Source organism: Camelus bactrianus, chromosome 2 (assembly GCF_048773025.1).
Source record: "Camelus bactrianus isolate YW-2024 breed Bactrian camel chromosome 2, ASM4877302v1, whole genome shotgun sequence".
Taxonomy (NCBI): domain Eukaryota; kingdom Metazoa; phylum Chordata; class Mammalia; order Artiodactyla; family Camelidae; genus Camelus; species Camelus bactrianus.
Genome location: NC_133540.1, coordinates 17,589,728 through 17,607,921, shown reverse-complemented (window position 1 = coordinate 17,607,921; position 18,194 = coordinate 17,589,728). Strand labels below are relative to the sequence as shown.

The following is an 18,194-nucleotide window of genomic DNA, read 5'->3' as shown; positions in this document are numbered from 1 at the left end:
AAAATTTAACCGTGAAAAGCTTTCTCTGCCCTTTGGCCTCCTCTCCCGGCAATGAGCACCGTGTATCCACATTAGGCACCACTAAACCTGCCCCATTGGCAGAAATGTTGCCAGAGAGTAGCTTCTTGACGGAACGAATTCAAGAGTCAGGCACAGGAAAGGGAAAGCAAGTTTATTTAGAGCGATGCACACTCCCCAGACAGACACGGAGTGCAGGCTTCTAGACTGCTTCCGCTCCATTAATTCACCTTTAAACTAAACCATCATAAAATCCAGGGGACCCCTGCCGCCTCCTTCCCATCCCACCTGGTTCTCATTCTCTACATCTTTTTTCTGTGTCTGGAGAATGTTTTATCACCATATCAGACACTTTAGTTATCTCTATACAGGTCTTCCACCCCTAAAAGACTAGGCACTTTTCAGGAGCTGGCATCACTTTACGTTTATCCGCGTGTCCATCCCTCCAGGTCCAGTCTCCTCCTGTCACTTTGTTGGTACCAAAGAAAAACGCTTCAGAAGATGCTCGGTGAAGAGGTGGCGTTCAACTGTATCAACAGCAGTGGGGAAGCAACATTCAAGTTGACACTTGCTAAAATTATAAAGTGGACTTACAAAAATGGCACTGATCAAATGCTCAATGAGAACTTGAATATCATTTGTATTGAATTAAAAACCATCCAGAGACAAGTGGAAAAAATAATTTATTGCAGGTTCTCTTACGCATGAACACGGAACATGTACACACATGTCAGTGTGCTGATGGGAGATACTCAAATTCAAGACAGACATCTTTACACAAAAGTAGCTGTACTTGATTTCAGAAGGATGGCTATGAATAAATTATCAGAGAGAGAAAGGACAATGGGCCAATGAATCCAACAGGAATGCATTCTAGGTCAAAATTAAAGTCACTTTTCTGAACCTGATGCCCTGGATATAATCACATTCTTGTAAGCGAAGGGAAAGGAGCTCATTTCTGGAAATAAAAGGCCAGGGAAACCCAGCATTCTTCCCAGAGCTATCCCTGGCTGTGGTTGGAGCCCTAAAACGTATCCCAAACCGCCGTAACAGCTCATTGTGAAACAGCACCGCTCCCTGTAACAGCTGTGTGTGGTTTACTGAGAGTCGTAATACAAGGAACACGATGCAAATGACAGCATTCTAGAGCGATGATAATCACCACGTGATCTGAGTGAGTAACCAAACATCTTAGTCCCAGAGAAGTGTGCTGTCTCTGTCTGAAGCAAAGTCTGCACAATTCAAAACAGTCCCCATGTTCTCAGCACGGTTACATTCATTCTTATTTGAGGAGTCTGAAAATAAACCACTTTTTTTCTCTAAAACTGTGAATTCATTCTTTTAGAAAATGACTTCTCTAATGATATACACCGACATGATAGAACTTTTTTATATGTTATTGTCATTAAAATTTACATACACATATCTAGAGACAGCACTCAACAGATTTGGAAAAACCACGGTGTAACTACTCATGGCCAAATACTGTTCAGTTTCACGTCATTAAATTCATCGAGTATCTATTGGGTGCCTACGACTTGCAAATCACCACGGCAGGTGATGCCTGTAGTAGATTTTAAGACACGTGAAGCTCACATCGTCCACATCTAAAGGCGTAATATACTAAACCTTGAAAATTATCAAAAGCAGAGCTGAAATTGAATAATGAACAGTGAAAGATACACCCAGGAGAAAGGCTTGGGAAAACTGAGAAGGACAGAGGGGACGGCTGTCCCTAGGACTGGCGTGTGTCATGTGGGGATAACCCCACCTCTGTCCTCTTCGCCCCGTGGTCCAAGATTCAGTCATCATCCTGCTCTGTCTCCTTTAAAAAGTGGAAGAAACACGCGATTAATTTCTAGTGATGATAAAGCTTCTCGAACTCCCCAAAAATATTTCCTTTCTAAACAAGCGCGATCTGCATTCCTATCTACGGTTCTTCTAGGTCATTCCCACCCTGACGCTGGAGGAAACAGGCACCAAGTGAAGGAGCAGCACTTGAGGTGGGGTTTAACCTAGAAGGACACCAGTAAGCATGCCAGGACTGCTATTTAAAGGGAAAACAGCGCAAAGAAGATAAAGATAAATATTTTAAAACTTGGCATTCCATTCCTTTTAGGACTTCTACCCTGAAAGCATTTTGAGGGAATGCATATATCCAGGAAAAGAGAGAAAACCAAGCAGCCCCACTGCCTCTACGGAACCAATACATCAATCCGGGGACAAAGTATCAAACTTGTTTCTGACCCAACCCAGGGTGATGGGAACCAGGCGGGGCAGGACCTCAGGGTCCGGAGCCACCCACTGTGGTCCCAGGACTCCAGGGGGAGCCCCAGTGTTCCCAGCCCCTCGAGCACACGCGTTCTGGCTGGGGTCAGCTCTAGCACGAACCGAGAGCTTCCCTAAGGAAATCACATGGACTCTGGAACAGTACACATCACTTGTCTCTCGAGGAAAAACACACGAGGGACTAGCATGTCCAAGACCCCCAAACATTCCACCGGGGGACAGCATGGCCCTTGGAAGGATCTGAGTCTTCAGAACAGAAGACAGGTCTTCTCCATCTAGTGCTCTGGGTTCTAATTCATTAGCGGACAAAAGACGGCAACCACCAAGAATCCCCTGGGATCTCTGCATTGTTCTCACCAGCTCGTTAATGAATCAGTGCTTCCGCTGCTTCACTTAAGGGTTCGTGGAAGCAAGAACTCTTTTCAAAGGCAACATATTTTCAGTGATTAAGATTTAGCCACCCATATTTATACTCTGCCCTCAAAGAAGGAATTACCCTCTGATTAGTCATACCTTTGGTCCTGTGTTTTTTCTCGAAAGAAACCAAACTTGCATTGGCTCCTTTTTGCCCTTCATGGACACTGGGCCTCTGTGCTCCAAGTGGAACTGTGGGTCTGAATTCTCTGGTGTCATAAGACATCTGAAAGACAGGGGACAGGGGCAGGGAGAGGTGGGTGGAGTGTGGCTTATGGGGAAGTGACATCTACCGAAGTTATAAACTGAGACGGTCAGGACACCCACTGAAGTTATCTGAAGGGACCTCAAGTTTTGAGTAACAATGATCATATCAGAGATTCCTAAGACAATGTAGAACCATTTAAAATGGAAGTAATGGCACAATCTTCTCAAATAAGAAATGTCATCCTAGGAGCAGAGGTGATCACTGTTAGAGGAAATAAAACCCCTCAGGGAGTCAAACCATGGGCAACGGGGCATTTCTCAAGTCAGTAAATCCGAGGATGTGTTCTCTTACCTGTATGTATATTCAGACACATTTATTTTTCCTTTTTCTCCAGTGGTTTCTGTTCTGCTCGTGAGGTTGACAGTATTTCCGAAAAGACAGTACCGTGGCATCCTCTGCCCAATGACACCAGTAACCACCTCCCCCGTATGAATCCCGATTGTTATCTGTCGAGACCAAAGCTTTGCTTCAGTGACGCCAGCGACACAAATTCTTTGCTTACTTTATATTATGGAACAATGTCATCATATGAAAACCGCAAGAATTCCACATATATTAGACAGAATCAAAGACCCTCACGAAATCTGTCTTTCAAGACTTTCTGTAAAGTTTGAAGCTTTCAAAGATAAGAATCTGGTAACTTAATATGAGATACAGAGAAGAAATTAAAAAAAAAAAAAAACCAGAAGCGATAGGAGGTTTTATCTCATCCTCATGACTTTCAGCACATGAAATAAACTAGGTAATTTCAAATAGGCGGAAAGATTTTCCATTTCTATGGAAGAACACAATACAGTGGGTTCAATAAAACATCAGTCTTCATTGGCAAGATGCTCTTCCTTGTACATCATTAACGATTATCTGATCAAGGATATAAATCAGTTGTCTGACAAGGTCTACCACCACCGTTATGATGTCTATTTTGTACTAACCTGAACAGATTCACCATCTACTTGAACCTGGCCAGCGATTTCCATCATGTCCAAGGCCAGGTGGCAGATGGACCTAGCGTGGTGTATGCAGGGCTCTGGTAAACCACTCACCGTCATGTACTTGTCACCAACGGTCTCCACCTAAGAGCACAGACACTTACACGTGCATCAGGTAGTTATCAACAGGACGGCTTCATTTGCTATCCTGATACACAGAGCATCTTTCCAATGCTATCCGTAACTTTATAAACTCCCCTCCCGTGAATCTGATACATTCAGCTCCAACAGGAAGCAACCTCCTCCTTATTTGAAATTTCACACCTGGCACTCGAGATCCTTGATTACAGGCAGGTGCAGACGCAGCATTACTTCTCCTCCAGGAAGCCCTGGTTTCTCACCTCAGATACCCTTCCAATCCAGTAGAACAATTTATGATCCTATTTCCCCCTAAAACAGGGATGGTTTGAAGGGCCCAAGAGGCACTGCCTGAAGTTCAGTGATTTATCCTGGTCATTAGCCGTTTATTTATATGATGTGCTCACCAAGTGTGACACTGGAGCTCAGAAGAGGTCTATGAAATAAATACGCCCCGCGGCGCTCACATGCCTCCAGATGCCTGGGGGTGTTGCAGCATGCACTCTTGCCTTTATGAGGCAATATTCCACTGACTTCATTTTTCCAAGATCATATTTGTTTCCAATTGAAACAAAGGGCAGAGAGGCCTTAGAACTGTTTGTCTTCAAGCTGATGCTACGTGAAAGCAGGTCTGAGTCCCCAGGACCCTCCTCAGGCTCCCCGACTTCTTTACCGTCCAAATCATTTATAGATTTCAGTAAAAACGTCTCTCGCAGAGCACCGAAGCCAGTGCTATGTTTACGTTACGCGGGATAAACCACCTGCATGGACTTACTCGTGTCATCGCACGTAAGCTGCTGAACATTTTATTTTAACTAGGGAAGCGTCTGCGCCATCCGTCTTGGTTACGAGGAAGGGAGTGTTTTAGAACAAGAGGTAATTATTTAAGAAAATGGTAAATAGCCACGGCCTGCGAGCTGACTGCAGCGAGACTGCGGGGCTCCGGGCAGCGCCTGGGAGCCGGGCCTGGAAACCCAGAATCCAGAAGGGCGCCCAGAGGGCGGGCGGGGACCCCACTTGCCTTGTAAACAAAGGGGTTTTTCCGGGAATCCGTCAGGGTGTCGAAGCGGGTGTAGAGGTCGTTGAGAAGGTTGACGATCTTCATGGCGCCTTCCCCGGACGCGTGCTTGCTGCAGAAGGCGTTGAAGCCCACGATGCCGCTGAAGAGGATGGTCACGTTGTCGTACCTCTTGGCAGGCACGGGGCGCTTGTGTCGCAGCTCGTTGGCCACGGACGGAGGGAGGACGGAGTACAGCAGCCTGTTGGGGGCAGGACAGGCCGTGAGGGGGCCGAGGGCCGGCCCACGCCCTGCGCCCCGAGGACGCCCGAGCAGCCACACGTGTGAGTCGGGGACAGACAATGTAAAAAAGAATACTTGGTTTGAATCACAGGAAACGGCCCCAAATCCAAATGCATTCAAGCCGAATCAGAATAAGCCAACAAGCAGAGAGACGAGATAAAGGACGGACAGCAGAAGTCAAAGCTGCGTCTGCGGTCCCGGACTTGGGCCCTCCCACCGCGACACTCGCGGGCGAGAGCATCTTTGTTCGCCCAGCCCCGTGTGGGCTGTGGGAACCACCAGCCGGAGCACGCGGCCTCTCAGGTGCCAGGATCCTTCACGTGTCCTTCATTCAACACTAATAGAAGCAGGTCCCCTCCCCACCCCCTGGCTCCCTCGTGCCTCAACCCCAGGCAGGACACAGAGAAAGCAGGTGCAAACAGTCTAGGCAAGACAGTCGTTTCCACTGACAACCCGGGACCACACTGATGGCACCAGGGCTGTGCCAAGGGGACCAGAGAGGAAGCACCGCAGGGCAAGGGTGGGCGCTGGACAGAAACCACCGGCTTCAGACGACGACCCCGGACCAGACGATCCCGAGGGACAAATGACACCCCTCGGCCCCTGCCTCCCTGCGCCTCTTCCCTTCTCCGCGCCTCTCCCTCCTCGAGCCCCCTCCCTCCCACAACCTCTCCCTCACTGCGCCTCCTCCCCCCAGTCCCATCCCACCCTGCGCCCCCTCCCTTGCCGCAGCCCCTCCCTCCCCGAGGCCCCTCCCTCCCTGAGCCCAAGCATCCAGTGCCGGTTTTCAATGTGCCCAACGGAGCTGAGCGCCTGTGGTTCCTAGATTCAGTGGCTTGTCTCCAGTCCATTTCTAACTTTCAAACAGAGAACATTTTATGAAAGATTTGGGAGCTGTATTTGAATATTAAATGTGGGCAGTAGAACAATTCCGTTTCAACAAAAATGATGAGTCAGTGTTTAGAATTAAATCACCTTGAACAAAAAATGAAACCGAGGTGGTTTTTAATATAACAGCCCGAGCAGGGCCCTGAGTAACTCAGCCTTCCAAATCCATGTGCCTGTGAGCCTTAGTCCTACACACTACCTGATGAGCTCCATATATGTGTTATTCTTGACGGATGGAGCTATACCACGTACTAATATAACACACATTTTGTGTTGTTTTTCACAAGTAGGAGGAATGTGAGTTGCCCGCCCCCATCCCATATCCTTTTGGAAATTTGCAAAACACCTGGAAAGATGAAGGAGTTCGGTTCAGGTCATGAGGAAAAATCAAGTGGCCTCAGAAGAACCACAGCTTCCAGCTGCATTATACAAAGGCAGGGCAAGCCAGGTAAGGTTTCATCCAGGCTCCCGATAACAGCTGACAGGTATATGTTCCCCCACCCATGGGCAACAACACACGTATCTAAGCAAGAACAGCGCAGAAAATGAAGCTGGTTCCGAAGTTCTGGTGTTCAAGCAGCGACACAGTTCTTAAAGGAAGAGACATCAGCTCACCTCGCCAACAAGGTGACTTCCTATTACAGAAATGTTAGAAATGAACACACAAGGCCCTAGGTAAGATCCTCCCATCAAAGTCAGAGATTCAGTGCCTTTACTTAATATACTCAAGGCGGCCAAGGATGTGAACTTGTTTAAATGAGTTACTTGAAAATAAAATGTTGTCTTAAATGTTCCTTGACCGATATTTCACAATTGACTCCACCATTCAGAGACAAACAATAGCTCTGTATCTTGGTACTTTTGTTCCTTTAGCACATTACAAATGGAGTTGTTGTCATCCCAGGTGACATTACAGCCTGTCAGATTCACATCTGCCAAACCCTAAAATGGTCTGCAAGTCCAGGAAAATCAATCTTTTATAATATAACGGCCAATCCGAACTAAGCTCCGTGTTCAGTGCCCCCCTCAGCACTGGCCAGCCCCGGGCACAGAGAGGATGCTCAGGACACCCCACCCCGCTCGTGTGAGACGCGAGTGCACGGAGAGCTGGACTTGATCTATGCATCTGAACTGTCCCAGTGGCTTTCAGAGGGATGCTTTGGTGTACGTTCTTTCCACTTGGTTTGTCACACTAGAAGCCTTGCCCCTTTATCACTGAGACTGACTTATCCTTGTGGACAAAATCCCTGTTAAGTGATGTGGAAGAGACCCCTGCTGCCCAGACCCACAGGGTTAAGAGTCTGACCCTGCGCTCGCCAGCAGCAGAGCCGGTGGCTATGGGGGTTAGAGCCACGCACTTCCTCCCCGCGAGGGGACATTCTTACGTGTCTGTCTTCTTCTTCTCGTCCTCCAGGGCCCGCAAGGTGAGCTGCAGCCTGTCTGTGAGGATCTCCAGCTCCTGGGTCAGCTTGTACTCCTCTCGGAACTGCTCCCCCAGCAGCACGAGGTCCCGCGTGGCATCGTGCAGGGGGATGTCGCTCAGGTACAGCCCCCTCCGTGTCAGGTCGTCCAGGTTCATCACGCTGTCCGCAGAGAAGCAGGCAGAGTCAGTCCCTGGTGTCCCCGGGCAGCACCGACCCCTGCCCGCCGCTGTGGAGCCTAGCCCTGTCCCCCACCCGTCAAAGGGCGGGGCTGAAGGGGAGCCAAACACTGGAGGGAAGCAGCAGGAATGTGACGCCCTTCTTTTGAATGTCTAAATAGAGCAGTGAACTTGACCTGCACCCTGGCCAAGCTGCACTTTCTGATGCCCTCAGCCGAAACTGAAAGATGCTGTGAGAAACTGACTGTAAGCTGACTACTTCAATCCAAAAGAAAAAAAGAAAAGAAAAGATACTGTGAAAAACTGCCCTGTGGAATCTGCTCAGGTTTCATTTAACACAAGGCTGTCATTTGATGTTGCCACATTTTCCCCTCATTACAGAGAGATGGAGGAAAAGCCATCTTTACTCTCTTTAACAGGGACAATAACAGTTTGTTTTGAGAAACTCGTTCACTGTTGCCTCGTGGGTTCTGTGACTCTTTTCTCCTTCAGACACAGTGATTAAAACGTTGCGATCTGTGGCCCATCTCCCACGGGACGTTACATAGGACTTCCTAACATGTATTTTTCTGTGTTTCTCATTTCAGGCTCTGATGTCTTCTGCTACTCTCTTTATTTATTTTTTTTTTGACTAATTTTTCTCATTTATTGGAAAGATTATTTGTTCTGGCTGAGCTGTATGTGTTTTTGCAACTTATGTCATTTTTAGAACATGGTATTTATTGATTCAGTGAAGATCTGGCAAGGGAAAAGTTAACTGCTTTCTAAAAATGTATTCTTTGGCTAAAATGGCTTCCGGTTACATGATTGGCTTGAATTCGTTAAATGCAAAGTCATTACGTCTGGTCATTAGCAATAATCATTTCTCTAAAGCAACATAATGGAGTTGTGACTTCACTGAAGAATTTTGGATTAATAAAATGTCTCCATGTGATGCATTCTCAGCAGGAATGTGCATAAATCAAGGCAAAAATTAGCATGCCAATGAAGAAAAATAAAATGAGCCAAGAGTTTATAATTGACACACACCCCTCGGGAAAGAGGCCAGATCACCCACCAAATGGTACACAAGACCTGACAGCAGCAGAGGAAAAATGATTATAAGCTTAAAATGAAAATGAATGGTTAAATATGCTCATATGGAGACAGAAAACTTAATCAAATTATAAGTCTCATTGTTCTAAAAATTTATGTATTATTTATTATTTAAATGAGCTATTAACTTTTCTCCTATATTTAAACTATCACCTTGGAATTATTTATTTTATAAGTAAAACTGCTTTTAGCGGCTGTCTTAGTTAATTTGAGTATAAATTTTCTATACACATGAGCAGGCCCCATGCATGTATCAAGCTGTGAGTGTGTCTCTATGAAATCGATTTCTGCATGTGGTGATTAGCAGACAGACTCCAGATTCCCTGCTTATGTTTCTAAAGAAATCATTTTTCTCCATGAACAGAAATTGTCCCTGTTGAGAAGCTGTCATTCTGCTGATGCTCAACTAAGAAAGAGGCAGAAGGAAAAAACACAGCAGATGAAGATGTAGTGACAGCCACGTAGGTTATTGCTTAAAAACCATAAAGAGTTTGGGTCCCCTAATTTTGTCTCTTTTATTTCCATAATATATATTCTCAGGGGGGAAGAAACCCATCATTAGTCTAATCTTTAATACTATATTTATAATTTTAAAGAAGGTTGCTTCAAAATTTATTAGATTTTTCAGAAATTTTAAGACAGTATCTTCAAATAAAAAGTGATCATTTGGACTTTAAATTTTTAATCACTAGCCCACCAAAACATGCTTTCTCGAGTGTTTACTGAACAATGTGCCCAGATTTCGGTTATACAAAGTAATAAATTCACAAAATATCACCTAACACTGAGTTTTACAATTATGTATTGCTGCTGTCCTAAAGCGAATTTCGATACAGGTTTCTAACTCTGAATTCTTATGCATCTTTCAATAAAACGCTTTGTCAAATTGGGAAACTACCAACTTACAGTTTTATTTCCCTCTGGAGTTTACCATAAATAATATAATTTAAATAAATTTCAACTTAATAGTGTATTTTGCATAGTGTATCTCTGTTAAAGTAGCTAAATATTTTTAATATAAAAGTTTAAATCCAGAAATAATTAGAAAAGTAATCTCTTGGGTGCCAAATATACCCACATATTCACCTATCGTACGAGATGCTTTATAGAATCAGTTGTCTATGTGACATCTCTCTGGGAGGTACGGAGCCACAGAATTAACTAACTTCAGATCAGGCATCCCCTGATCTAATAGCATAAACACTCCGCAAATTGCTAAGACATGGCAGATAAAACAGAATTCACGATTTCTTCTGAGTTTATCACAAACGTTAAATGAAAGTACCTTCATTATGGAGAGAAGTTTAACAGAGCTGTAAAATCTAGTTACACTTTGTGCACCCGACTGAATAAAATGTCACCGAATTCCTTTGTTAGCTAACGGTGGGTACTTGCAACCATTATAATTAATCTAAAAAGGATTACCTTGGTGAACACAGGAAGAGAATGCTGTCCGCTTCAGGCAGGTAGATCATCTGACCCTTGAGACGTAAGCAGCTGATCTCGGTGCCGGTCAGCTCATCCTCACACTCTAATTTCTCTACATCCAGCAATCCTTCCTTGAAAGGGCAAGACACAGCCATTAACTCCTGCCCTTCTCCCCACCTGACAGATCAGCAAAGGACATGCCGAGCCCGCTTCCCACCAAACCCAGGGCACCAGTTAGAACAGGACAGGCAGGCCACCAGCCTTCTGCCAGGCAGCAGGCACCCTCATGTTACTGAGAAAGGCCAGCTGACCTCCTCCTCTGAACCCAGAAGAGCTACTTTCACACTTGTTTTTAGAGTAAATGGAAGAGCCAGGGTTTGGACCTGGGCACTTTTCCTCCAGAATTCCAGCTCCATCATTTGAAAGCTACAATACTGGTAACATCAACCAGAAATACCAAATAATGAATTCAAGACCGATTTATTGAGAAGTAGTTCTTTAACAATACAAAAGCTTTCTTCGGGGTGAGGGGTGGGAAGGGACAGACTGGGATTTCCAAATTTGTAGATACTGACAGGCATATGCAGAACAGGTAGACAAGATTACACTGTACAGCACAGGGAAATATATACAAGGTCTTATGGCAGCTCATAGCAAAAACAAAAATGTGACAATGAATATATGTATGTTCATGTATAACTGAAAACTTGTGCTCTACACTGGAATTTGACACAACATTGTAAAATGACTATAACTCAATAAAAAATGTAAAAAAAATTAAAAAACAAAACTGCTTGGCACAGAGATCAAAGACGGGGATCATCCATACAGCGTGGAATCTCAAAATTACCGAGTCACTATGCTGCACACCTGAAACTAACACAACACTGCAAGCCAAGTATCCTTCAATACATGTTTTATAATTTTTTTAATTGAAGTCTAGTTGATTCACAGGGTTGTGTTAGTTTCGGGTGTACTGCAAAGTGATTTAGTTACACATGTATTATCTTTTTTTGATTATTTTCCGTTATATGTTACTATAAGATATTGAATATAGTTCCCTGTGTTGTACAGTAGGACCTTGTTGTTTATCTATTTTATATACAGTAGTGTGTATCTGCTAATCCCAGATGCCTACATTCAAATTTTTATTTAAAGCATCTATGAATCTTACTTCTGATTTTCCAGTCTGGCTCCAGCACCTAATCCCAGGCAGGCTCCAGCAAAGACCCGACCAAGCCTCTCCACTCCCCACCCCCGCATTCACAGAGCAGCTGGAAGCAGTTAGTTCCAAATGCGTGAAGCGTGTGGGTATGACTCTGGGAGGCAGGAGGAAGGATGAAATGCATCCTCAGGGGCACTTCTGCTGTATCAGTACCAAGAACAGAAACTATGAGATCTGGGTGCTACCTACATTATCAATTGAATGAAAATGTTACCACTTTTATTCCCTCCCCCCTCAAAGTGGTAGAAAGAATAAAAGACAATTTAAGGAACAATAAACCAGTGGCTTTGAGTAAAGTTAAAAAAAAAATCTTTATTAGTTCTGATTTCTAAAATAGGACACTGTGGCTGTACCAGGAGTAAAAGATGTTGGTTTTCATATGTGCAACTGGGCTGTTCCGGCAAGATGTTCTCAGAATTTACTTTTGTTAATTCTAATCAGCTGACTGAGCTCCATGGCCCCTCAGGCAACCCCAAATCAATAAGGTTGATTTATTTCAACCCCTTGAAATAGGGTCCTTCAGGGCTGGCTCTGATCTCCCTGCCTTACCATCTCACAGAATGTTACTAACTACCCCTCTGGAACACGTCTCATCTGTGACATACCTTACTTTCCACGTTTAGAGAAACAGTATCTTGATTACCTTGCTTCTCAAGACGAAGACCGTGTTAATGTGTGAGAGGATGCCATGGAAACTAGTGTCAATGTGAGGGCGGACCAGGGAGAAGACAGACAGGAGGCTGCAGGTCCCCGGCTGGAGCTAAAGTGCAGATGAAAAGAAAAAGACACTTTTGAGTCAGAAGAATTCTTGCAATTTGGCATTAATTATTAGATTAAACCAGCTCAATAATACTTAAATGTAGAAAATCATAATTATTTGCAGAAAAATTACCTCCACTATGAACTCACACCTGCACTTACGCAACTCAGTGACTAAACGAACATCGTGTGGTTGTGTGAACAAAAAATCAGACAGAAAAAGAGAAATACTGTATGTTGTCACTCGTACGTGGAATCTAAAAAAAATGACACAAATGAACTTATTTACATAACAGAAACAGACTCACAGACACAGAGAATAAACGCATGGTTGCTGGAACGGGGAAGGGGGTGGTGGTGGAGGATAAATTGGGAGTTTGAGATTTGCAGACACACAATACTATATATAAAATACATAAACAACAAGTTTCTACTGTATAGCACAGGGAACTATATTCAATATCTTACAGTAAGTGATAATGAAAAAGAATATGAAAACAAATATATGTATGTCTATGTATGACTGAGACATTATCCTGTACACCAGAAATTGACACAGCATTGTAAACTAACTATACTCCAATAAAAAAAAAATGAATATACTAAACTAAAAAAACAAAACACATAAAACCGAATATGGCTTCAGACAACTAATATTCAAATCTAAAGCTAAGCTAAATGAGAAAAGACTTTTTAAAGAAAAAAGAAGAGAATCTGACTTTCAAAATATAGCATGAAGTGTTGAACATGTATGGCTTAACATGAAACTTAAATACCACAATCCCCCAGAAACACTCAGTTTATCAAGAGATGGCTGATCCAACAGTAACAGGTAACACTTAACAACTGCTCACGGGACCAGGCGCTGGACTAAATGTCCTTCCTGCACCCTCTCTCCTCACGTCACAGCAAAGGGAAAAGCGGGGGGAGGGCAGAGCTCCGTGGTAGAGCACGTGCTTAGCATGTAGGAGGTCCTGGGTTGGACACCCAGTACCTGCATGTACATACGTAAGTACATTCATACACACATACATACCTAAATAAACAAAACAAACAAATTAAATTACCCCTTCCAAAACCAAAAATATTCAAAACAAAGGGAAAACAGGCAAAGAGAGGGAAGAAACACGTTGTCGGTCATGCCTGGGGGAGAGAGCCCCACCCACACACTATTCTGCTTCCAGACTTACAGGTTTATGTCAAATTCCATTGCAGTTAATCCTGAACTATTACGTCTCCTTAATTACAAGCAAAAAGTATCTCTAGACATACGTTAGAAGGTGAGAGAAAAGAGGAAGTGGAAAGAAAGGAGTTTGCAAATGGGTCTGAATGAATCAAGCCAAATGTGCACTCAGCATCACCCGGTGCTGTCCTTTGATGCGTTTTCTACTAAACTTCATGGTAATCTCTTCCCCTTTCCTCTTCGGTATATTTTACATTTCCTTTTCCTTGCAAATGTCATTAGTTGACTTTGAAAGCTATACTCAGGTAGTAGATATCCAATGAATATTTGCTCAATGGTGAATAAATTCAGTGAAAGCTGACTGCTACTAGAAAGTCACTCACTTTCTCACTAAAACAAGTATACAGTTCCCACATAATTTTCCCACTGTCCTTTTCCTTGGGATTAAAACAGGAAAAAAAGCAGCTGTCTTAGGGCACAAGTGCACTCAGCTTCCATTACACAACTTGTGTGGTGCCCAGTGTGCTCCACACGGCCTGGCGTGTAACCGAGGGGCTAGATGAGTGAGGGGCTACCTGCGGGAGCACGCGGTATATGGCGTTGCCACACTGGGTGACCACCAGGTTCCGGTCAAATATGATGTGAAAAGGGAAAGCTTTGCAGAAGGTGTATGGGCTGATACGTGACTCCTGGGTGCCATTTTCTTCAAATCTGTCAAGATCTTCATAAAAATCCTCTTCCTTGGACTCCTTTTCTTCAATTAAAAATTGAGTGTGATCACATTCTTCATTTCTTTGCTGAATAACCTGATGCCAAAGGGGGAAATGATGTTAAATGTCTGTATTTCCACTTAGTTGAAACACTTAAATATCTAAGAAATTGGTTAGGAGAGTTGCATTTCTAGAAAGTTAACTTCAAATTTTTAATATGTGCAAATACTATACAAGCCTAAAATGGAAAACTATTTCTGGACATTGATCTATGAAATTTAAAGACCGAATAATAAATTGCAATAAAATTGCAAATCTGGTCCGAGTTCACTAGTCGTCCGTGCAGCCTCTTTGGTGGACTTTGGAGAAAAGCACCCCCTTGTCCCGGTGGGCTCGGCGCCCCCAGCCCAGCACACTCATCAAGTGAACTACGTGGTACAAAGTGGGGCTCTATAATATGATCAAACCTGACATGTACCGACAGAGGGAAATGAAATGGGGGAAATGCAAATTTTAAAATATACGCAATGTCATTTTTTACCCATCACTTGGCAAGTATATAAAATTACAGCACCAAACTGGGTAGGACACAGAAAGAGTCCTTTCACATTACCACTAACTTCAGAAAGGTTCATTCTGATGAACCTTTCTGAAGGACAGAGTGACAGAATGCACAACTGCCCCTTCCAAATTATATTCTTAGATTTAATTCCAAATCTGGGAATTCATTCCATGGAAGTAATCATAATTGTGAGTGAAGTTCTATAACTGAAAGAAATAACTACGTTTCTAAGATAATATTCACAGGCAAATGCATTACTAAGGTATAAAAGATTTTTTCCTTCTGAATTTAAGAAATGCAACCAACACGTCCTCTTACAAAGGGAAAACCTGTATTTCAACTGCAGTCAGATCAAAATACAAAACAGTGGGGACAACATTTCTTCAGTTACAGCTAAATGACAAAATGTTCCTCTTTTTCATTTTTTTTTCAGGAGTTCACTGCAGCGTTCTCTGACGCTTAAGAACAAATTGCAATTAATACCGCTGTTGTATGTATTCTCCCAGATACAGTTTCATGGTGAAATTAGAATCTTACTACTAAAACTGTCACATTCATCTCCTAAACTGGTTAAAGATTAGTATTCTTATTTATGATGTGAAAATTGTGCCTCATGAAGACTGATTTCCCCTAAAGTCTCATGAACAAATCAAACCAGAATCCATCCTGGAAGTCTGACATTCTGCTGTGCTTCCATTTCAGCTAGAGGAACAGAATTATATGCAACCTAAATTTACTAGTTAACTCCTCAATTCTGCTCTTCTGCTTTGGTTAAATTAGCAGAACGAACAGCTTTTCTGATCATATTTTTAACTTCTCCATAAATCACTTCCTGACATGGTCTGATAGTTCTTGCGCAGTTAAATTGTCTGGTAGCTCTGGACCTATTAAACTTATGGCTTCAACATAAGGATTCCTCAGGAAATTAAAATAGGGCCTTTGAAAAAAAATTAAAATACAAAATATAATTGCCAAATGCAAGTATTTCAGAAGTCTGTACTGGCATAGCTGGTAAGTGAAGTCCACGAGACAACCCAAATTATATAAAGGGAACTACACAATTAGGTAAAAACTTGAATTTTCCACAGCCCATGCTACTGCCGTCAATCTTCCACACCAAAGCTCTGGTAACCATGGCAACTGCAGCTTCCAAGGGAGCCCTCATTTATGCTTCTTTCCCGAAGTTTCTATGTACCTGCGTCCTGCTCGGCTTGGCTAAGTAAAAAGCAGGCCAGGAGTCGAGCCAGGATGCACAGACCCCTGGACACAGGCTCCCCACTAAACTTGTGGTGTCAGCTGGGTGTCAGGGTAAAAAATTGGAAGTGAAAAGCACAGATCATTGTAACTGAAATTCAGTCAGACTCCTAACCATGGAAGAATTTCAATCCTTTACCCAAGTTTTTAATTTTTAAATGTCTCTGGATTTGACAATGTCATATTACACAGAAAAACTAAGGATAAGCCTGGGGGTCAAGGAAGAATGGACACCAACTCCTGAAAGAAAACAAAAACGTCAAATCCAATGGGACCAACTGGATTAAATACATGGGATACTTTTGTAATAGAATCAATTTAAATGTTACAGTTTTTATTTCTATAAAATTGTACTTCGAGTTTGGGCTTCCCGTATGTGTTAGAATGTAACTATGGCATCTAAAAAAGCACTGCACTAGTTTTCTCATAAGGAAAGAAAACTGAAATAGGGCATCCCTCTGTCCACTTTTTTTAAATTTAGGGCCACTGAGAACGGCTCTGGGGGGCTGATACCCTGAGCACACAAACAGCAGCTCAGGGGAGAGGCCATCGGGGTCAGAAATACAGAAAAACGAGGGTTCTCCATGGCACAGCTGTGCTATCAATACCTTGAAATCATCACTCAAAACTAACATTTTTTTCAAGTATGAGGCTTGGCTTCTTTTACCAAGCAATCTAATTTTTTTTTTTTTAAAAAAGAAAAACTTAGCTCGTAAAATGAGATATTCTATCTACATCTCAGGGACGGACAGAAAAAAAAAAACCCACAAGGAAACAATGAACAGTAAGATAATACCTCGGTTCACATTATTTTAGCATGTGCTGTGTCACGGGTTTTCCTGTATTCTGAGGGCCACCACTTCCCAGCGAGTGTGTGCTCACAGGGAGTGCAAACCAAATTTCACGGTGCCTCGAGCAATGTATAATTAGAAAGCAAAATCTGCTCCCACCAGGAAAAAAATCTTGTATGTTGCATTCCAGGGCCAACTATAGAAGCCTGAGGGTGTTGCTGCCGTCACGGCTTACGTGGACCTCTGCTGAGGTCCAGCAGCAGCACTGACAGCTGAAGTAGACTCGCCGAGCATCCTTAACCCTCCGCAGGGGGTCTGGGCTCAGGCGTCCCCGAGACGGACCGTTACCTTCATGTCTATTTCAGTGCCGTGTATCTGCTGGGCGACCGTCTTGATGATCCCGATGACGATGTCCTGGAGCCCCTCTCTCTCTGAGTAGTAGTGCAGAATAAGCCCTTTGCCCTTTTCTGCATCAGTGCACCTGAAGGAAGGCGCCCGCATCCCCGGATAGATGGTGGCCAGGTGGTCATGCAGGGCGTCGAGATTCTGCAGTGAAGAGGAGACGGTGCCGAGTGAATGAGGCAGCCACATGGGCCGACCTGGGGAGACCAAGCTCAGGGAACAAGCCTCCGGCCTGCGCTTCGGGGGCTGACGGGCCAATACTCCCACCGCACACCCTTTCCCAGCTGCACCCAGACGTCTGCAAGGCAAGAACCTTGGGGAGATTGCAGCAAAAATGATGTGATTAAGAAAAACATTGGGGGGAGGGTGTAGCTCAGTGGTAGGGTGGTGCTCAGCATGCATGAGGTCCTGGGTTCAATCCCCGGTATCCCCGTATTCGATAAACCAATAATACCTAATTACCCTCCCCCCAAAATATAGAAATAAAGTAAAATGTAAAAAGAGAAACATCTGTAACTATTTAAACAGTTGAAACATTTTAAGGAAGGTAAACGAGCAAGTGGGATGTAAAATGGTTGCCTGAAATAGAAAGAGACACGCAGTTATGAGTGGAAAGCCGAGATGTGCATCATTACGGGAGTTTGGGGGCAGTTGTGTGTTTGTTACGATAAACAGTGAGGAGTGATCAAAGTGCACACATGTTACCCTGTGTTTACACTGCAACCCTCAAAGTGTGTTCCTGATGAAAAAAAAGACTCCATCAGAGCTATAAGCATATGAAAATATAAGCATTTTCTTTAGTGAAGTAATATTTTAGAAATTAAAATCACTTCAGGAATTAAATAATCATCATTTCTTCATGGTCATTCGTAGTCTCCCATCAAGGGACAGCTTCACACTCACCTGTGAGACGGAAACTTCTGAAACTGAAGTCTTGGAAA

General features: G+C 43.6%; 1 protein-coding gene across 3 annotated transcripts in view; it reads right to left on the bottom strand.

Annotated features, from left to right (window-relative positions):
- Nucleotides 1–682: 682 nt before the first annotated feature.
- GUCY1B1 (guanylate cyclase 1 soluble subunit beta 1) overlaps nt 683–18,194 on the bottom strand; it is a 46,370-nt gene continuing 28,858 nt past the window's right edge. For all 3 annotated transcript variants that reach the window (XM_074376529.1, XM_074376537.1, XM_074376535.1), the window contains 10 exons: nt 17,200–17,397; nt 14,110–14,340; nt 12,236–12,352; nt 10,365–10,498; nt 7,630–7,827; nt 5,078–5,315; nt 3,922–4,062; nt 3,281–3,435; nt 2,821–2,947; nt 683–1,843 (listed from right to left, as the gene is read on the bottom strand). In XM_074376529.1, coding sequence (XP_074232630.1) covers nt 1,820–1,843; nt 2,821–2,947; nt 3,281–3,435; nt 3,922–4,062; nt 5,078–5,315; nt 7,630–7,827; nt 10,365–10,498; nt 12,236–12,352; nt 14,110–14,340; nt 17,200–17,397 — 1,563 coding nt within the window. In that variant the 3' untranslated portion in view covers nt 683–1,819. The remainder of the gene's footprint in view (nt 1,844–2,820; nt 2,948–3,280; nt 3,436–3,921; nt 4,063–5,077; nt 5,316–7,629; nt 7,828–10,364; nt 10,499–12,235; nt 12,353–14,109; nt 14,341–17,199; nt 17,398–18,194) is intronic.